General features: G+C 37.5%; 1 protein-coding gene across 5 annotated transcripts in view; it reads right to left on the bottom strand.

The window, feature by feature from the left end:
* Window positions 1-22,398, bottom strand: part of ZDHHC3 (zDHHC palmitoyltransferase 3) — a 99,265-nt gene that overhangs the window by 42,044 nt on the left and 34,823 nt on the right. For 4 of the 5 annotated variants that reach the window (XM_087712979.1, XM_087712980.1, XM_014055742.2 and 1 more), the window contains one exon: window positions 2,888-3,217. In XM_087712979.1, coding sequence (XP_087569105.1) covers window positions 2,888-3,193 — 306 coding nt within the window. In that variant the 5' untranslated portion in view covers window positions 3,194-3,217. The remainder of the gene's footprint in view (window positions 1-2,887; window positions 3,218-22,398) is intronic. The other variant, XM_014055745.2, reaches the window with a different exon arrangement.

The following is a 22,398-nucleotide window of genomic DNA, read 5'->3' as shown; positions in this document are numbered from 1 at the left end:
CAGGCTTCCATAAAAGCCTCTGGAGCCTGAGCAGGGCGAAAAAAGCATGCAAAAATGGGGGGAGCGCCTCTCATGCGTGCATGCACACTGGGGGGGGGGTTGCATGTTGCATTATGGGTGCAGCACACTCGCGCAGAACTCCCCTGTGCTCCCCCTCTTATGGCACGGAAGCCAAAAAAGATTTGCCATCACTGGCATAAGGGAATTATAGCAAATACATCTGGAGAACATTAGGTACCTATCCCCTTTTTAAGACCTGTGGAAAATTTAATCATGTGAAATATGATTTTTATAATAGTATAAATTAGCCCATTAAAAGCTATTTGAGAGTTATTAAGTTGTGGGGTCCTTGGTGCTCTCTGAGTTTGATGCAAGTGCTGATGTTACTTAGTTCGGTAACGAAACATCTGCAAGAAAACCACCAAGCTCAGAAACCCCACAGTTCAACCTGAGTTACAAATATTATCTTCTATCTGTAGTTATTCAAGTAGCACCTTAGCAACCAATTGAGATTCTTCATTCTTTTCCACAAGGAGCTATTGGAAAAATGAATCAATTCACTGTAAAAAATTAATTTAGCTGCATTTGCCTAAGTATGGCAACACATCTTCCAGCTTCAGGTTACTTTAATTTGGCTGTAACTAACTTCAATATACTTTTATAGTATATTTATATACTATAAAACAAACAAACACAGATAATTATAAGAGATTTCATTACCTATAACTGAAATATTTATTGTAAGAAAATATATGGGAGGTTTAACATCATTGGTGAAATGAAAACCTCATGCATTAATATGTCTTTTTGAGTTCAACTAATGTCAGATGTACAGCATTTTGGAGTAGAAAAGACAAATAATTTCTATCCACATATCAGGATGCAAATACAGGTGGTCCTCATTCAGTGATTGTTCAAAGTTGTGGCAGGAGTTAATGAATGGGTGTGGCTGTCAGTGTCCCTATGGTAACATAATTTCAATTTGGGTAATTGAAAATTGGTGTGCAATTTTGATAAAGCATTATATAGTAATTGCATTTCAACATATACTGCTTCACAGTGCTTTTACAGCCCATTTTAAGCTGTTAAGTAGCTTGCAGTACTGCATTCTAATCGCTTTGCCACCATGGCTCCTATATGTTAACCATTTGCAACCTTCGGTTCCAAGACGCCATTGGAAACCAGCAGGTCGTCTCAAATGGCAAGCATCATCACAGGGCACTGCTTCCATGTGGGATTTGCATAGTAAAAACTAAAATTACTGCAACTGCCACTGTAAGTCACTACTGTCACATGACATCAACTTTATGATTGCACTGCTTAGCAACAGAATTACCCGTCCCAATTTCCATCAATAATCAAGGACTACCTGAAGCACCTTTTGACAATCCATTAAACTCATATGTCTTTTCCTGTGGTCAAAACCAGCTGCAGAGACCAGCATACAAATCCCGTGAAAAGATTCAAATGCTTTAAAAAACTGCCAACAGATGATATAGAAGCACTCCTAAGCCCCACCTCTTTGTATCTACAGTTATAAAGCTAAGTGCCTAGAAATATTTTTTAAAAAGGAAAATATTTCCACTAGATTCATTCATTTTCAATTTCATCTCTATTAGAGACTGCTCAAATCATCTATTACAGGAGAGTCAAGCTCACATTATCACAGGGGCATCATGTGATGTATTGGGACTTTTTCCCCCTTTGCTAAACTGGGTGTGGACATTGTCAGTGTGTGACGCATCTGGCCCACAGGCTGGGAGTTTGAAAGCCCTGATCTATTAGGATGCTCAAACTATCAGACAGCATTATTCAAGGGATAATGCAATTTGCTGTAAATATGAAATTCAAAACTGATTTAAAAACTCAATTCTGCTTTCTGTTTTTAATAAAGTTCACATCCACCCTGTGAAGAATTCCTATTATTTAAATGTAGTTGTTTTAAAATGTATTTGGATTCAGTTTTACCATTGCTTGATATGTGCATTTGGTTTCCATCATTCCCAGTCAATACAGCAAGTTTCTCTGCTGGCAGAGACTAATGGAAATTGCTGTTTAGAGTGTAATTATAGATGTATAACTATTATTCTATACTAAAGATGGAAAAGCATTTTTCATTCAAAATACAATATAGTTGTTTAAAGAGACAAACATAAAACAGGTTTTTTCTAGATTTTCATTGCCATGGCATGCTGTTAATATTACATGTATTGAAGCAGATAAGAAAAAATACAAATCTTCATCTGTGTATCTCCCCTCACGCCCCATATATAGATCCATTCTTACTGTTTGAGGATCCTAACATAATTTCTTATGTGAATAATAGTCTACAGCACATATTTAAAATAATGATAAAGACAAAAAATTAAAGGTTTGTTTTTAAGAAATGATGCTATTTAACCAAGAGGTTATATTCTCTACACATTGTAAAAAAAATGGTACAAAGCAACTAAGAGAAAAGGCAACTGAGTCACATGTTTTTAGCTTCATGAAGCTGGAAAGGTCATTTAAGTTACTAAATCTAAATCCCAAATACCTGGAGGAATCCAAATTAAGGCATTCCTGACAGATGGCTACTCAGCCTTTCTTAAATATGTTCACAGAAAAAAATTACTTCATTAAACTCTGCTTTTAGTTTTTTAATATTCCATTTCAATCTCTCTTCCTATAACAAAAGCATAATTTCGCTACTTGCAGCATGGAATGAAGATCTAAACATCTTCTGTCTAGATTTCTTTTAGAAATTTAAATTGTATTGCCAAATCCCTTCTTAAGGTTTCTCTTCTAAGTATTCTTACATCCTTTAATGTGCTTTTGTGAATATTCTTGCTGCTCTTTTTCTAAGCCTTTGCATTAGTTTGAAACCTTCTTAAAGTAATAAACTTACTGGATCTGTTAACATTGCTCTCAAATGTGAAGCCAGAGCCAGGAATGCCAAAGTATTGAAAACTATTCCATTGATTACACTATAAATATAGTCTCTTGATGGAAGCAGCATTACGAGGATGACTACAAAGTCAGCATAAAATACCAGGAGCCAGGTGATAACGGCACAGGCAATACCACAACCATCTCGAATAAACCACATTGTTCCTGAGGAACTGTGGCTGGGAGGTGGGACACACTTGTCCGGTTGAAGATATTCTGGTTTCCTCTCAATATCTCTGAAGCGGTGAACTGGAGTAATCATCATAGGTTATAATGCCCATTCTTGGATCTGGAAAAGGAAAAAAAAGTTCTCCACGTTATAACCAAATAAAGATTAAAACTTTCTAGCAGCAGATAATGATGGCAAGGATGATGTTAAAGAAGAATAAAATATTAGCATTCCCCATCTAAACCATGACTTGGCTTGTATTTAGCTTTTTATCATATAGATAAACATTGAAGTAGAAGACTAATCTTAATGAAATTTGAATTTCACCAGAAACGCTACAAGCACATGATATTGTTCAATCATGTATGGTAGAAGGATTTGTAATTCTTCTAATTATGGAGTAATTTGGTTTCTGGAGGCTGACAATATTAAAATTTGACAACACAGTTATAATTAAAGTTTATACTTTAGTGTAAAAATACAAATACATTTCTTTATGAAATAAGCAGTTTTCCTCAAACTATCAACTTCAGTGAAGCAGATTAAAAAAGATACAATATGTATTTATCATTATCATAAAGAAAAATCACATAATGGACTTCAAACTCATGAGCGAGTGTCTAGCAGTTTAGTGAGCTTCACCTTGATGAATGTTTACATCAATGCCCCCAAATCATAACTTAAAGGAGATTTTAAAAAATCAAAACACAAAAAAGACAAAAAACAGAAAACAAGGCAGGGGGAAAAAAAAAAGAAAAAAAGAAAAAAAAAGAACACAAGTATATATTATAAAAAAGTATATCAGCTGGTTACAACACGTTTTTGTGCATCTCTTCCATTAATTCATATTAATTCAAATATCTTAACTCAAATGTTTACCATATTGACATCATCATACCTCCACTTTTAGTTGACTATAGTTATTTAAACATCTTTCATCCTTAACTATGCCAAAGATTTAATCTATAACCACATGCTAGCATTTCATTTACTTGTTTATAAAATCCTCCATTAACATCAAATCCTCATATCCTGTTTTAGCTAAACATCCATAATATTTAATACCAAAAATTCCATCCTCCATGTATATAGTTTATTATCATTCTCCTTTCTTTATGTAATTATATCATACATCATAACATTTTCCCCATATTAGTTATCATTTAACTGTATATAGTTTTATTTTATTTTTTAATAGTGATAATTATTGTGATTAATAACCTTTGTATATGGTCCAAAAATATTTCTAACCTTCCCTTCTCATATCCAATTATTATTTATCATATCAACTCCACATTATATGCATTACTATCATTATCAATTATTATTCAGCTATGTCTATTACAAATAAAATTAATTAGGTTTAGCTAATTTTGAATTGTATTCTTCCATCTATCAGCCTGTGTCTCTCCAATAACAAAACCTCCTTAATCCTGTTGCCATTCGTGGATCAAGTTCTCCAAACGTCTTTATGAGCAAGTCCAAACAAGAAGATCTTTGCACCTTTTTGCTTAAGGTGCCTCTCATATAATGTTGTTGTCCTACGTTTATTGCACTTTTCAGCTTGTCTTTAATTCTCAGTGGTGGTATCAAAAGTTTTGCAAATGATGTTTCATAAAGTATAAATTCTTTAATGCTTCTCATTCCTCCTGCGCTCTGTCTTTCGAACTAAATCTTCTGTGTGGCTGCCCCTCCTTTCAAACATTCCATCTTTTTCTCCCTCAGAGGTAAACCAGATGCCCGGAATGTCAGCAAATTGAAAATCTTCATCTCTGACATCCTTCGTTTGTATTTCAGGAACATTCAAACATTCAACATTCTCACTTTTTTCTTCATATTTTGATGTTAAAAACAGCAAATAATCCAGCTTTTTTTCAAATCTGTCATACGTGTCAGATAGCTTTTGTAGTGCGGAAAAAATCATTTGAAATGAATCAACTGAAACTTGAACAGATGCCATCTTTGTACGCAGTTAGTATTTTCCCTTTAGAGGCTTTAAGGTATTTGCAAGTAAAAACAAGCTGGGAGCTGTACAATCTTATCTGATCTTAGACCAACCCAGCCAAGCAATAAAAGTGTCAAGTTGTAGGGAGCCAAATTATAGTAAATTGGTTTACAGCCCACTTACAGAGAGTCAGAGGAGATGTTGGAGTAATCTTTCCTTTGTCCATGTAAGTAGCATTTAAAACATTTAAGAAATAAGGTAATCACCATCCATAAACCAATAAAGAGATCCAATTCGCCGCTAGATTCTTCTGTTCTTTGGTTTCAATTAGCTTAAATTTTTATGCGGACCGTGTCTCTCTGAGTAATAAAATCACCTTACCAGCTGGAAACACTCACGCCATTCTTAGGGGCAACCTGCAGTTTCGGTTAGCTTACGGCTAATCCAGAAGTCACTGGCAAAGGAGGTTAAATTCCAAGTCCCCAGGGACCTTGCGAACGACTCTGGGGTCACTGGATCTCCTCCAACCTTTCACTGTCTCTCCGGGACAGCTTGGGTTCAAAAATGAACCGTCCAATTCCTTCGGAATAGAGGAATTTCAGGAATAGCCTGAAAATCCGTCTTCTCACTGCTAAGCCCCGCCTTCTTTCTCCGAGCCCCTTTATTTCTATATTAAAAGCCACATAGACAGAGTTGGAACTTGCAAAAGAAACAGGAAGGCAGTGCCTAACCACAAGATGTCAAAAGTCCAAGGTTCAATTAAAGTTCGTTAATGACATGTACTCCATAAACAAAAGGAGAAGTAAGACCCCATCTCCTTATAAGGCTTTTTCCTCAAGGTAACCACTAAGACATGTGTTAAGTATTTCCATGTTGCAATGCTTTTTTTTTTTTTTTCATTTTCAAATATATTTTATTCATTTTCACATTCCATTTTACAGTCACTTATATACTGGATATTTGCTATAAGAAAAGAAATAGAACAAGATAAAAAAGAAAACACAACTCATCATTCACAACCCCACCTGACACTTCCATCCTCCATACACCCCATCTTCCCCCTCCAACTTTCCTTTCCTCCCTCTAACACTCCCCTCCTACTTCCCTTTCCCCTCAAACCTTCCTTCTCCCCTTACTCCCAACACGCCCTCCTTACATTCCCCTTACTCCTTCCTTACTCCTCCCTCTTCTTTCCCTCTACCTCCCCCCTTGGTGTATTCCTTTATTCAACTGTTGTTTATTAATATAGTATAATAAAAAATAAAATAAACCAAGGAAAAAAAATATAAGAAAAAAAACAACAACCGTATACAAGTGCATTCTTTTTCTTATTGAGACTATATTAACACCCACCCACCCACCCACCCTAAATCCCCATCCCTAATCCTCCCGACTTCCCAGGGCCCACACCTGGCACTGCCCTCTGTCTAAAGTATCTTATGATCGTATGGATTAAAAATAAAAGTAATATATTTTTAAAAAAAATAGATAAAAAGAAAATACAAATTATATAAAGGAAAAGAAAGGAAAAGAAAAAGAAAAGAAAAAAAGAAAAAAAGAACTCTTTGTATTAAGCTCAGCCCCCCATCTTTATTTATGTTTAAATAGTGTAAATCATTCTATATGTATTTTATTCTCGTCTCTTGCTTCTTTGTTATTTGCCCCAACCTCCTGTAGACTCTCCAGATTCCGCATGCATTTTACCCTCATCCCTTGCTTCTCTGATATTTACCACTATCAAATGTAGTTTACAATCTAGCTCAAAATAATTTCACCAAGCTTTGCCTTCTAATAAAAATTAAGTAACATGAATCATTCCACATATTCAAATAATACTTTCAACAAGAATCAGTTTACCTTCTATTTTAAAATAATCTCAACAAACTTTCTCTTCTAGCAGGGTTTAAACAGCGTAAATCATTCTGCATACATTTTACAAATATACATTCAGCATCATCTTTGTTTATGTTTAAATAGTGTAAATCATTCTATATGTATTTTATTCTCGTCTCTTGCTTCTTTGTTATTTACCCCAGCCTCCTGTAGACTCTCCAGATTCCGCATGCATTTTACCCTCATCCCTTGCTTCTCTGATATTTACCACTATCAAATTTATGCAGACATTAATTTACAATCTAGCTCAAAATAATTTCACCAAGCTTTCCCTTCTAATAAAAATTAAATAGCATGGATCATTCCACATATTCAAATAATACTTTCAACAAGAATCAGTTTACCTTCTATTTTGAAATAATCTCATCAAACTTTCCCTTCTAACAGGGTTTAAACAGCGTAAATCATTCTGCATACATTTTACAAATATACATTCAGCATCACCCCACCAATATCCGATTCCGCTTTTTCTACCGGAGAGAAGTCGCAAACCCCCATTCAATCCACAACTTTGACGAATATTTTAGAATGTCTAAGTCCTCGATATCCGCTTTTCTGCTTCTCCGAGGGAGGGAGAGCTACCCCCTCCATCTTGCAATGGAATGTCTAATAGGAAAAGATCGTAGTCTAAAGACTGAGTGCCTTGCAAATTGTTGGATCTAGACAAAGTTAAACCAGACAAATATTTTGAAGACATAGCTAAATCCTCGATCTCCGCTCTTCTGCTTCTCCGGAAGGGGGAGAGCTACACCCTCCATCTTGCAGCCATGTGATCTGCTGCTTGCCTTCTCCTTCGGCTTGTCTTTCCTCTTTTCCAAGTGAGTCAGGAAGTCCCGCCTTCAAAGTCTTGCAATAGAAATCTCGAGCCTCCGAAACAGAATTGAGACGAAGTCTTTGATTCTCAAATGTGACCGTAATGCCGGCTGGGGCCTCCCATTTATATTGAATCTGATGATTTCTAAGCTCTTTAGTTAAGAAAGTATAGTCACTTCTTGCCTTTAACATCTGGAATGGCACCTCTTTGAAGACAATCAAATTCTGGCCATCAACTCGCAAACTATTATTGTAAAACTTTTGCATGATCGTGTTTCTGGATTCTTTTGTGGAGAAATATATAATTATGTCCCTCGGGAGCTGTTGCTGTTCCGCTACCAACGAATTCTGGCGATAGATTTTCCGAATCTGCCAATCAAAATTAAGTCCCGGGCTTCCCACCGCATGGCTGAAGGCTTCAACAAAGGTCTGTTTCAGATTCTCTCGCTCCTTTTCGCGGAATCCTCTGACTCTTATTGCAAATGCCTTCTTGTTAAAATCCATCATAACGAGCTGTTCTTGAGTATCTCTAATTTTTTGTTGTAAAGTTTGAATATTAGTGGTCAAATTAGAATTAGCCTCCTCCAAACTTTCCAATTTATTCTCTATTTCAGCGGTATAATCCGACAGGGCAGACACGGCTACAAACGTATTCGCCTTCATTTGGGCAATTTTAGACTTTAAATTACCATATAGCTCCAATACAAATTCTTTAATTTCTTGTTTAAAATCATTAAGTATTTGAAAGAAAAATTCCTGTGTTAAGAATTCTCCAGTAGAGGGCGTAGGAGACAAGGGCTGCGGTTCTTTAAGTTGATTCATAGATTCTTTAGGCACATTCGTAGAGAGACGCTTCGATTTTGACCTGGGTGCCATTATAAATAAACAAATAAACAGCGCTTTCGCTCCCCTCTGTTTCCAAAAAGAAGATTATTTTGTTAAGGAGCGGTCTGCAGGAAGGTAAAGCCGGCTAAGTACATCTCCTATCAGTCACCAACGGAGAGAAATCGCCATTTTGAAGTCCGTTTAAACAAAGAAGCCTCTAGGACGAAGAGGCTGGTATTTAAGATAGTAATAAAAGCATAAATCTCACAGGGCTGGGACCCGCCCGTATTAATCCTAGCTTCAAACAACTTTGCTTTGTCCTGGGGGGGGGGGTCGCCTGTCTAGGGCTGCAAAAAAAAGGCAGCTGAAAAGAACTGGCTGGAGATAAAGGCTCCGCTTACGCTGGATCTAATCTCTGTCCACAGCCAAAAAAAAAGAGAAAGGCTGTGAATTACGAATAGACCCTAGCACACAGAGCTGCTCCCTGCCCCTTTATAGCCAAAAAGGGGTGATATCTATGATCTTATTTAGATATACAGACCAGATCTCTGAGAGGAGCTCGGATGAGCCCTCCTCGGCGACAGGCTCCTCCCCCAGGAAGCCCCCATGTTGCAATGCTTTTGAGAATGTATAAGAATGTGTGCTTCGATAATTAAGGTTGTTCAGAACTTGCAATGCTAGCTTTCTGAACCTGGCTGCCAAATAAACTTTTCCTGTATCCTGAGAAATCTAAAGCCTGTCATTTTCTGCAACATATTCTGGCGACCGTGGCACAGGACTTAGAGCAATATTTCGCTGAGGACGGAACGGACTGACCGGTGCCCCATCAAGGCCATTTCGCCCATCTTCAGGTGCCACAGAGACCTTTCTCTGGAAGAAGGCTGATGATCTCTCTTGGGCATCCGGAGGACACCACCGATCCAAGAATCTGACCAGTGACAGGACAAGTTAATAAAAAATTACGCCGGCTGCGAAAGAAGACGCCTACAGGCAAGTATCAAAAGAATTGTAGACCCACTCGGTTAGGAGTGGAAGAGGGGGCCCGATCCCTTCCAAACGGAACCAGCGTATCCTAATGAGGCTCTAGGTTTGTGTGGGAGGTTATTCTGCTGCATTTTCTGTTGGTGGCCGTGAGCTCCGGGGCCACAGGTCAGTAGAAAGTGTGTTAGAAATAGAACATGGGAGGGTGGAGAGCGTTTCTCGAATGCCCCTCCAATACATGTTGAAAAAAAACCTTCAGAAAAGTTTTAGTAAAGTCTCTGGCAGAGAAATTATCCTCACCCCCATTGCACAAGCCTCAAGGAGGTTGTTTGCAGGGATCGGTAGTTAGAGAAACATATGCTGTTGTTAATCAGGTTGCTGCAGCCTGTCTCAGTTGAAAAAAAACAACAACCCAAAGACAGGATGGAAACTTTCTTTGGAAGTCCTTCTACATGGCTCTCAGGTGCTGTGTGGCAAATAGATTTCCCCACAATATTCCCAGAAATTGGGATTTAAAGATCTCTTGGTTTTGTGTGTACTAAAAGACATTGTGCCAAGATTTGGGGTGCCTTTCTGTAGGGCATCAGATTCTGGCCACCATGAGATGAATCAAGAGCCCCACCCAGATGCAAATGATGTGTTAATAGAAGTCTCCATATATCTCAATTTTTAAAAATATGCCAGCGTGGGCTGGGAGATCAAGAATTTGGACTTTTAAAAATTAGCCAGTGCTGCTGGGAAGTCCAAATTATGGAACACCCCAGGGCAGAGACAGGTATTAACAATCTAGTGCATAAGGAGATAGAACATCGGGCATAACTTTGAGCAAAAGTAAGAAATTTAGCAGGTAATAAAAAGGTAAAGCCTAATCCCACATACCCTCATGGAAGATGACGCTTCAGATACTACCTCCTATATTCAAATTGCACTCTTAGAAGAAGGGAAAGTGATTCTGGAAAATAAGCCCTAAGATGCGTATTGATGTGCTATAAGATGTGCTATAATTTGCTATTCTGTATTATGCATGCTTGTATTTTTAATCTAACAGGATAGACTCAATTGTGGGTATTAATAGAGTCTAGAAGGGAGGGATAAAGCAGACGTAAAATGAGATTTGGATATTAAGTGTGAAACCTATTGGGTCAGGCTGGACAGCCTCTTAGAGCCCCTTTACTTCTATATTAAAAGCCACATAGACAGAGTTGGAACCTGCAAAAGAAAAAGGAAGCCAGTGCCTAACCACAAGATGTCAAAAGTCCAAGGTTCAATTAAAGTTCGTTAATGACACGTACTCCATAAACGAAAGGAGAAGTAAGACCCCATCTCCTTATAAGGCTTTCCCCTCGAGGTAACTAAGAAATGTGTTAAGTATTTCCGTATTGCAATGCTTTTGAGAATGTATAAGAATGTGTGTTTCAATAATTAAGGTTGTTCAGAACTTGCAATGCTAGCCATGGGCTAGCTTTCTGAACCTGGCTGCCAAATAAACTTTTTCTGTATCCTGAGAAGTCTAAAGCCTGTCATTTTCTGCAACAGCATAGCAGAATTTGGGCACATTCAGAGAAACTGTTTCATACTGATCTGATAACAGTAGTTGCATGTAAAAAAGATCAGTATTTTTTTGATATTTTATTAGGTAAGGTGTTATAAATTGAGTCCAAGAGTCCTTATGCAGTATAGCAGGATGTGACCTACAGTTTTTCAATGGCCCCTTGCTCACAGGGGCACAGTCTCAGCTCATATGGTTTTTTTTTTTAATCAGCCCTCCAAAACTACTGTGGAACCAGTTTATTATAGGACATGATTGGCTTATCAGTTTTGACTGCAGAATTTTTGATAATGGGCAGAGCCAAAAATTTAACTGAGAAGCATTTTCAATGTCAAGGAATGGACATTACTGTTCAAAACTTGTTTGCCCAGATACAAAAGCCTAATAACAAAAGTAGCAAGTATATGTCATAGGGGAATTAGAACAAAATGAACTCTTAAAAACCAGCAGTTGCTTTTAATTCTATACTGCCAGATTTTTTAGCCTTGACTGGAATTTAATAATAATTAATCATCTTACATTATATTTTTAATGCAAGGATAATCTACTGATAGCACATTTAATGCTAATTCCTATTAAAAAATAATTATTATTTTGCAGTCTAGAATACATTACACCTCAACACTAGTTTACAATTAAGTAATTGAAAATTAGCTATTCAACATTTAAATAATTGTTTTGACAATGAACAAAATATTGAGGCTTTTCACCTTAGCTCTAAAGGATAGTTGAATTTATAATCAAATAATACATTACTGAATACCAAAGACATATTTTTGGAATTAATAAATTAACAGAAGAAGGAGGCAGGCAAAGTAGTACTTTGATCTTTAGAAGGGAATTGGAACAGTTCCACTGAATATTGCTTCAGGAACTAGGCAGACTATGATCACTGCATTAATATTTCAAAACTAAATAATCACTAAATCCAAGATATTTACAGATATTTACTAACAGTAACCGAAAATGGTGTAAAATAATTCAACAAGTATTCATTTTTAGAAACAGATATTTTTCAATCTGATGGTGCTCTTGAGAACAACTTCTGACAATACAGTCTTTCCCAACATGAAGCTCTTTGATGGTAGGACTATTGGTAAACCATCTGTGGCCAATGTAACTCTGTTACCCAAAGATAGAACAATAGTCTCACGTGTCTGGAAGACACCACTTTGTGGAAAGCTCATGTAGTTCTTAATCCATGTTAAACCAATGAATAGATATTGAGCTAGCCGTATCTAAAGTAGATTTATACCAGGTATAGTAAATATTTGGTCTGATCTGGTAAATATTTCAACAACTACAAAAATCAGTCTCATGTACTACTTTCATATTAAAAAATAGAGTTCTTTGATCCTGACAAATAATGTTGAGGGGTTCCAAAGTTAACATGCAATGCTTTATCTATGAATAGTATGGTGATCATCCATCTTGCTGGGGGTTAGGAGGCAGCCTTAAACTCCAATTCTCAATGTGAGGAAGTACTTATATATGCTTCAATTAGAGGAAGGATAAACAAACAATGGTGGTAGGCCATCCTTAAGAATCTCTAGCTGCAGTCTTACAAAATCATTAGGATGACAAACATTGTTTTCCTGTAGGTATTTTCTATTTAATAATGTATACATATACAGGCAGTCCTCAACTTACAACCACAATTGAACCCAAAATTTCTGTTAAGTGAGACACGTGTTAAGTAAGTTTTGCCCTATTTTATTACCTTTCTTGCCTCAGTTGTTAAGTGAATCACTGCAGTTGATAACGTAGTGATTCTGTTGTTAAATGAATCTGGATTCCCCATTGACTTTGCTTGTCAGAAGTTCACAAAAGGGAACTACATGACCTTGGGACACAGCAATGGTTGTAAGGTGCCACCTTTGTAACATCAAAGTTACAATTTTTGTAGCAACCTCATGATCATGTGATCAAAATTCAGATGCTTGAGTCAGTTGCCAAGCATCTGAATTTTGATCACATGATCATGGGGATGCTACAAAGGTTGTAACTATGAAAAATGGTCATGCCATTTTTTTTCAGTTGCATTGTAACTTTGAACGGTCACTAAATGACCTGTTTTAAGTTGAGGACTACTTCTATACATACATGCATAAAAATAACGTTTTTTAAATAAATAAATAAATAAATAAATAAATAAATAAATAAATAAATAAATAAAGAGCTTCAAGCTCTTGAAAGAAGATGCCACTCTGTTGAAATAAATCTTGTTTTATCAATTTTTGGTAATATGTTTATACACTGATCAGTCAGGCTTTTGAAGTATTTCTACTGTTTTGGACCATATCAACTGCAGCCAGCATGCTTATTAAGCAATTTTATACTCTTAAACATCTATGTTCTGGATTACATCTCTGTAAGAATCCAAAGCTAATGATTGAGTATAATATTGTTTAAATTTATTTTGTTGTCAAAAGTATTCAATGCAGTGAAAATCTAGTAGGTAGCACCAATATAGTAACTGCAAATCTCCTTATGTCCACAGGAGCTTCCGAAATATTTTATGTCATCAAATAAATAAGGTAAAAATCGTAAGCAACAACTGATACAAATAAGTTCTGTATTGTATTTGTATTGTTTATAACATGTCAGGACCCTGGAAATGTTCCTTCTCTTTGCATACCTGCCCTCAACCCCTTGAGAATCAGATGTCCCCTTCTGGTGTTGTATAGAAATACTATAAAAAGCTGACATTTGAGCTGGGGGAGAGTGAGATCCCTCACTGAATTGCAATCTTTTTATTTATATCTTTTAATGGTTTTATTGTAATTTCTTCCTTTGTGAGCCACCTAGAGTTGTTGAAAGTTGGTGGCATACAAGTTTAATAAATTACTATTTTTAGTTATTGCCTTAATTGCCACATAATTCACCTTTTACCAGTATTCTTCTTTCTCACCTACTTTCTTGCTTTTATTAAGCTAGACTTTTATTAAGTGTGGCCAGGGAGTGTGGTCAGCATGACATCACTTGTATTGGGGGGGCACCTGTGGTGGTCCGAGCTCTCTGCCAGGGAAAATGGGCTCCTGAGCTCTGTTTTCAGCTGTCAACATCCTCTTACAACCCTCTGCCAGTGAAACTGGAGCTCCTGAGCTCTGTTTTTGCTGGTAGAGGCACCGCGGGCCGATCCTTCACTGTTTTCAGGGCGGCCCTGCAGGCCAGATCTAAGTACCCCATGGGCAGGGGTTGGCCCCTGGGCCTTGAGTTTTACACCCCTACTATAGCATATCCAAATGTCAGATTCCTAATCTACTTCTTAGATTCTTACACAGGTCTTTAAAAAATAAAATAAAGTAAGGTTTATGAGCATTAGAGGAGCTTAGTTAGAATATCAAAAATTATCTGACTCTAAGCACTTCACACTCTAACTTCTATTATTTAAATCCATAAAAGTACTCACCTGCTCAGGTTTTTAAAATAATCTTTAAAATTCCATCCATCTTCCAATAGCCAACCTATTTTCTATATTTAAATAATCATGGTTTTCCCCCCTTTCTGCACTAGCCAACTTCCTTGCATGGAATTCTATACGATTATATCTTGCCACCGAACTAGTATTCAAATATTTCATTTTCCTAAAAACCTAAACCAGCATATACAGTGCTGTATCCTGTTTTGTATATGTTTTCCAAAACTAAAACCAGGTCTTATTTTCTTTTGGGTCCAAAATAAGTGCTAGCACTTATTTTTGGGAGGTGTCTTATTTTCCCCCCCATGTACTGGAGATCCACTTCTTCTGCTTGCTCATGGCTGCAATAGAGCAGGAGAACAAGTGACATGCTGGTGCCACGGCAAGTCAATGGGGTGGAGCTGCCCCATGCGCCCCACATCAGCTTACTTCGGGCCTCCTGCAGTCAAGCCTTCTATACCCTGATATCTGCACTGCCTTGCCTTGGGACTGCTGCACTAACACACCACTTGGCCTTCTGCTCCATTGTGATAGAAAGCAAGCAGAACAAGTGGGCCAGTGGCTATATGGGCTCCTGCTGCACATAATGTCAGAGGCAAGTGTCAGAGCATGAATGGCCTGGCTGCGGGGGTCCTGAAATAACCCAGTGTGGGGGGCAAGGGGCAGCTCAACACCCACCTACCCGCAACGCCTTGTGGCTGTGGCACTGCGAGCAACCAGACGGAATGTGCGGCCAGACAGCTGCACACGCTCATAAATAAGGCTTATTTGGGGGTAGGGCTTATATTAGGCTAGAGTAAAATATGTAAAACATGCTAGTTTATTTTTGGGATAGGTCTTTTTTTCAGGGAAATGGGGCATATAATGTATGTGTTAAGGTTTCAAGAAATGATCCCATTTCAAAACAGAACTCCGAGGCAGATTCTCAAAGAACTCTAGTGTCCTTGTGAAAGTGAGAATGTCGTCTAAGTACAGAAGGACCCCTTTATACAGGTGCTCGTGCAACACTTCATTTATTAGCTGCATGAGCACAGCCGGGGCTCCTTGCAGGCCAAAAAGCATTTTGCACTGGAAGCTCTCCAAAGGGCAGTTGAATGTGATTTTTCACTCCTCCCCTTCTTTGATTCGCACCCATAGTACGCCTCTCATATGGCATTAATTCCCCGGAAGACTATGCATAGCCTCATTGACCCATCTTTTTTTCTTTTTAAAGAGACTGGGGCAGCTACTTAGCGGGTTGGATAAATCCACAGCCCAGGTTGGTGTCGATGTCTTCTCTTAGCTTCCTCATCTCCTTTGGGTTATGGGGTACATCCTTGGCTTGGGCCGTTTCACCCTGGTATAATCTCTATGCCACAGTCTGTGGGTGGGTGGGGAGGTATGTAGTATGTTACATTCCTCATTGCTGAACATTTCCGTCAGGTCCCGGTATTTTCTAGGGACCTGAGGTTTGTTGGGAGATGACACTGAGATGATAGCAGCTTTCTCACTTTGCTTGGCACTGTTCTATCATCTGGCTTTCCTTCTTTCAATGACCTTTCAAGGGAGAACAGGGCCAACTTCCAGTTTTAGCTTCCTGTAGTCATCTGACAGTTATCAGCTGCCTTCGGAGTCGGACATCAGTGGGGCAGAAGAACAGCTGGAGCCTGTTCCCAGTGTGCACGTGCACAGAGCTACCAGGAGAAGGGAACAGCTAAGGAACAAGTGTCAACTTGGGAATAAAGCCACAGGTGGACAGTGAATGTCCCCTCCCATAGGGAATAAAGAGTGAAAGGGGAGGGGAGTTTTCAGAAGACAATTAGTTCAATTCATCAGAGTGAAGATCTGTTCCTGACTTCTTGCCAAGTATTGTCTGCTACAGAGTGGCATTTGGGAGATATCGGCCTGGCAGCTCTCAAAGCCTGATAAACATCTGTAGTTGTGAAATCTCTTGAAAAACTGTTGGCTGGAACTTTGCTGGCGAAGAATTTACTTTAAACTAAATAAAATGGGTTTTATAGGGATGAGGAGTTAGCTTCATATTTTTGGGAAGCCTAAGTTAGAACATTTTGTCTCGACTTCCTGGGAGGAGCTTGCTGGTGGGGGCAGCAAAAAATCAGCTGCCTCCGAATTCCTGGCTACGTGCCTGTTTAGAGGATCTTCCATCTGACGTCTTATCAGGTTTTCTTATCCTTCAGGCAAGAAGGAAAGAAGAAACTGTTTTGCTGGCAAATGCTCTTCGATTTTTGCAGCTTTTGTGCTTGCAAGGAAAGGGGGGCTAGCCCAAGGCAGAACGGCTGTCCGTGCTGGGAACTTCAAACTGCCTTGTGCAGGACAAAGTAAGTCTCCCCCACTCTGCTCAAAGTTTTGTTTGATTTAATCTTATCACGAGCTGAATCCGTTTACTGCGTGGACAATAATTGTTTATCAACATTTTAGCTTCTTTTCTTTTTCTCCTCTGAAAAATTATTTACTTAGAGGTTTTTACAATGGCGCCGAGCAGGCTGGTTTCTCCGGTAATAACGAACACTTTTTGCTAATCCTCACAAGAATTCAAAACAAAAGAGATTGCTTATCATATGTTTTGGTTTCACAATAGAAGAATTTTACTCCTTCATTAACCTTGCTTATCTGGAAGTTAAATGGTGATGAATCTGCTGAACGGTCTTGTTACAATGTTTACTCACTGAAAGTTTTGCCAAGCCTTAAACTTCAAAATAAAAGGCTCTTTACTTAAAGCTGCATATTCAGGCAATAGAGTTTTATTAACTGCAGGCAGATAAATTTTGAAATGGCCTCAAAACCAAATATTAACTTGAAGCCGTCACCCTCTACTTCCAGGGGCACATCCTCAGTGCCTGGCACAAAGCTGCAGCCTCCGCTTCCTACGCCCCCTGCTGGGGATGTGTTAACGAAAGAATTTTTCCTGAGTAATCTAAGCGAGGCTCTTAATGTACAGACAATTAAAATGGAAGATAAGTTTAGAGATAATAGAGAGGAGACAAAAGAGGAAATAAAAGAAATGAAAGAAGAAATTAAAAGTGAAATAAAAGGACTTAAACAGGAGCTGTATGAGAAATTTGACGCTAAGGTTGATAAAATTAGAGACGACATGCTGAGTCTTGTAACTGTATTAACAGAACATATTTCTGGAATGGAAGATACTCTAGAGGTTCTTAATGACGCCAATGCTAACTTGACATTGAAAACAGAGGTGGTGGAACAAAAAGTGGAAAATGCTGAAAAAGAAATTATTATGATACAGTACCGACAAATGGAGTTCGCATTAAGAGTAAGGGGGCTGCGTGAGGAGAAACAGGAGAACCTGAAACAGATCCTATCGGAAGCTTTTGACCGCCTGATGGGAAGACCAGGGACCAACCAAGATTGGCAAATTGACAAAGCTTACCGCGTTAACTCCTGGCTGGCAAAGCAGAAGCAGCTTCCTCGAGACATCGTTATATATTTTACTACAAGAGAGCTTAGAAATATGGTACTGCAAGCGTCTTATAACACTAAGCTTCAAATTGGCGGTCAAGACCTGGCTGTTTTGAAAGAGATACCACCTCAAATGTTAAGAGCCAGGAGAGACTACGCTTTTTTGGTCGAAGAACTCAGAAATCGTCAGATACAGTATAGATGGGATGCACCATTTGGCATCATATTTACATTTGATAAGCAAAGGTACCGCCTCAACTCTGTATGGAAAGCCCGAGATTTTTATTATAATATATTGAAGGCCGGACACCCTGCACCATCTGGACCTAGAGAAAGACCACAAGAAGGACAGGATAGACAGCAAACTACACAACTACCAGACAAGATGGAGCATCTCTCTTCTCTAGAAGTGCAAGGTGCTATGGAACCAAGACCTAGCCGCATGACTACTAGACGTATGGAGAAACAAGCTAAAAAGCAACAGCATCAACAATCATCGGCCATCGATCAAGGAACTACAATAACAAATCTGGAAGCAGTGGGAGGAGCTAGACCTAAGGTTAAACAGGCCGTGCAGGAAGCTCTAAAAATGCTTCAACCAACCAAAGATGACAACTAAGATTTTAACATGGAATGTTAACGGACTGAACTCTCCACAGAAGAGGAAGAAAATATTTCATTATCTCAAACAGTTTAAGAACGATGTAATTTGTTTGCAAGAAACTCATATCAAGTCAACTGATCAAAAATATTTGATCAACTCAAAACTTGGTCAACATTTTGCAGCTTCTGCTATGGAAAAGAAGAATGGTATAGTTGTATACTTAAGAAAAGATATGAAAGCTGAATTAATAGAAGCAGATCCCTTCGGAAGATATATTGCTTTAGACTTAATCTTAGAAGGGAAAAAGACATTACTTTTGGGAATTTATGCTCCCAATCAACAGCAAGAAAGATTCTATAGAAATCTTCATGCTAAATTAGTACAGTGGGACTATAGTTCCTGTATACTATTGGGTGACTGGAATGGAGTGATAGACACTAAGAGAGATAAGAAGATTTCCCGCCTAAATACCAAGATGCGAGCAAAGTTACCCAAATCTTTCTTTGACATTATGGATGATTTTGAATTGAGAGATATTTGGCGAGAAAGAAATGCAGAGGAATATGACTTCACTTTCTTCTCGGACAGGCATCAATCCCTTTCAAGGATTGATTTTATTCTAACCACTAATGATTTGCTTTCTAGGGTCAAGAAAACAAAGATTGCGGCTAGGGTCCTTTCGGACCATAACCCAGTTTGGATGGAGTTGGGAAGGGTAGTGCAGGCAAGAAGGTCTTGGAGATTGAATGAAAACTTATTTAGATATGAAAAGTATATTAATGATTGTAAAAAATTACTATCTGAATATTTTGTTTTGAATATGAATAAGGGTACATCTATGGAATTTGTATGGGACGCAAGCAAAGCGTATATGAGAGGAGTTTTGATGAATATAAATAAAACACATAGAAATAAACAAGGGTTAAAACGAACAGAACTGGAAGAGGAAATTAAGAGAAAAGAGCTGGAGTTAACAATGAACCCAGACGATACAAAGGTTAAGGAAGCTATTAACATATTAAAATCTCAATTTGACATGTTGATCTCTGACCAGGTAGCTACTAATTTATTATATGCAAAACACAATACTTTTTGTAATGCAAACAAACCTGGCAGATGGTTAGCTTATCAGATTAGGAAAAAAAGGAAAACTCGAAATATATCTAAACTGATTTACAGAGGGAAGGAGGTGTTTCAACAGGAAGAGATTCAAAAGGCTTTCTGGGAATTTTTTACAGAACTGTATAAAGGGGATAAAATTAATGGTTTAGACATAGACAAATATTTAGACAAAGAGAAAATACCTTCAGTTAGAGAAGAACACAGGCAAAAATTGAATCAACCAATAACCTCGGGGGAAATCCTGCAGGTAATTAAGCAATTAAAGTCAGGGAAAGCACCAGGTACAGATGGCTTGACAGCGGTTTACTATAAAAACTTACAGTTAGAAATGGTAGAACCTCTTAGAGAATTATTTAATATGATTCAAACGGAAGGTAAAGTCCCTCCATCTTGGAAGACAGCGTTTATATCTTTGATACCCAAAGAAGATCAAGATACTACTCAACCCAAAAATTATAGACCTATTTCATTACTGAATGTAGATTATAAAATTTTTACTAAAATATTAGCAAATAGGTTAATGTTGGTCATTCAACAATTGATACATACGGACCAAACAGGTTTTATACAAGGGAGACAGATGAAAAGTAATGTTACATTAATTATTAATGCATTAGAATATTTGGGAAAGAACAACCAGATCCCTGCTGCGTTTATATTTTTGGACGCTGAGAAGGCCTTTGATCGAGTTAACTGGCAATTTCTGCTGAAGATACTGCAAAAAATGCAGATAGGAGATAATTTTTTTACAGTCAATTAAAGCAATATACCAACAGCAAACAGCACAAATCATAGTCAATGGAAGTTTAACAGACTCTTTTCAAATTGGAAAAGGTACAAGACAGGGCTGTCCTTTGTCCCCATTATTGTTTATTATAACTTTGGAAGTATTGTTGAATAAAATACGGGGCTTGGATGGTTTAAAAGGGATCAAGATTAGGCAGCAAGAATATAGAGTCCGCGCTTTTGTGGATGATTTGGTCATAATATTAGAACAACCGCAGGAATCCAGTATGGTTTTAATGAATACGATTAATCAATATGGTCAAGTGTCGGGCTTTAAAATAAACTTAGGAAAAACCAAAATATTAGCTATAAATATGAATATTAAACAAAATGAAGAATTAGGAGTGATGCTAGGATGTGAGGTAGTTAAAAAAGTCAAATATCTTGGAGTTAACATTTTAACTTCAAATGGGAAATTATATAAGCATAATTATGAACCACTTTGGCATAGCATACAGACAGAGATGAAAAAATGGGAGAAATTGCACTTATCTTTGCTGGGTAGGATAGCGGCAGTGAAAATGAACATTTTACCAAAATTTTTATTTCTTTTCCAAATGTTACCTATACTTAAAAAAGATGCGAACCTTTTAGAATGGCAGAAGGGTATCAACAAATTTGTGTGGGCAGGAAAGAAGCCGAGGGTAAAGATGAAAATAATGCAAGATGTACGTGAGAGAGGAGGATTGAAACTACCTAATTTAAAACTATATTATGATGCAGTGGCATTATCTGTAATTAGTGATTGGACTCATTTAACCAATGAAAGAATATTGAATATTGAGGGATACGATCTGGTATTTGGTTGGCATGCTTACCTGTTATTCAACAAAAAATTGGATAAGAATTTTAAAAGTCATATTTTAAGAAATGCTTTATTGCGGGTTTGGAAGAAATACCAATATAAATTAAATGACAAGATACCCATGTGGGCAATTCCTAGACACGCAATTGAAAATATGAATACAGCACAAAAACAGGACAGAATTACTTACAGACAGCTTCTTACCTCGGAAAGGGGGGTATTACAATTAAAATCTTTAGAGGTATTAAAAGAGGAGAAGGTAGTTCAAACATGGTTCCAGTATGGGCAATTACAGGCTAGGTGGAAAATAGATCAAAAAATTGGTTTTATCCAAGTTGAGGATAATCTGTTTAAACAAATAAGAGATCAAAGCTTAATGCATATAAAGAGGATATATAATGTATTAATACAGATGGATTCGGAAACAGAATTAGTTAAAGATTGTATGATAAAATGGGCTCAAAATATTGAGGAACCAATAATGTTGGAGACATGGGAAAGAATCTGGGTAAGAAATGTGAAATTTACACAAGCTCAAAATCTGAGAGAAAATTTTTACAAGATGTTCTATAGATGGCATTTAGATCCTAAAAAGTTGGCTTCTATGTATCCGAATGTACAGCCTAAATGTTGGAGGTGTGGTTCTCTCGATGCTACATATTATCATATATGGTGGACCTGCCAAAAGGTTAAGGCATTTTGGATAAAAATATGGTGGGTCATGCAAAATGTTTTTAAAAGAAGGATAAAGTTTATTCCTCAGTTATTTTTACTAGGTATATGTACTGACTTTACAGTGGTAGAGACCAATTTGATTCTGCACCTGATAACTGCAGCAAGACTGTTGGTGGCGCAATATTGGAAGAAGGAAGACTTGCCTACAATCCAAGAATGGACATTGAAAGTAACAAACTTAGCCGAGATGGCTAAAATATCGGCATATCTCAAAGATCATTCAAATGAGATATATAAACGAGACTGGAATAAATGGATTGACTATATACAAAATAAATACGGGACTAAGAAATTCCAGTTAGCCTATGCTTAAGATCAGAAATGATTTAAACTGTTAAAAGTCAGCTCAGTAAGAAGAAGCTAAGGTCAATCTAGAATGTCATTAACTTCTTTATTTCTTTTTTC

Source organism: Thamnophis sirtalis, unplaced genomic scaffold (genome assembly GCF_051295495.1).
Source record: "Thamnophis sirtalis isolate CommonGarterSnake01/CBP01778 unplaced genomic scaffold, rThaSir2_p1.2 scaffold_4, whole genome shotgun sequence".
Taxonomy (NCBI): Eukaryota; Metazoa; Chordata; class Lepidosauria; order Squamata; family Natricidae; genus Thamnophis; species Thamnophis sirtalis.
The sequence above is the reverse complement of the archived record's forward strand: the minus strand, read 5'-3'. Positions and strand labels throughout refer to the sequence as shown.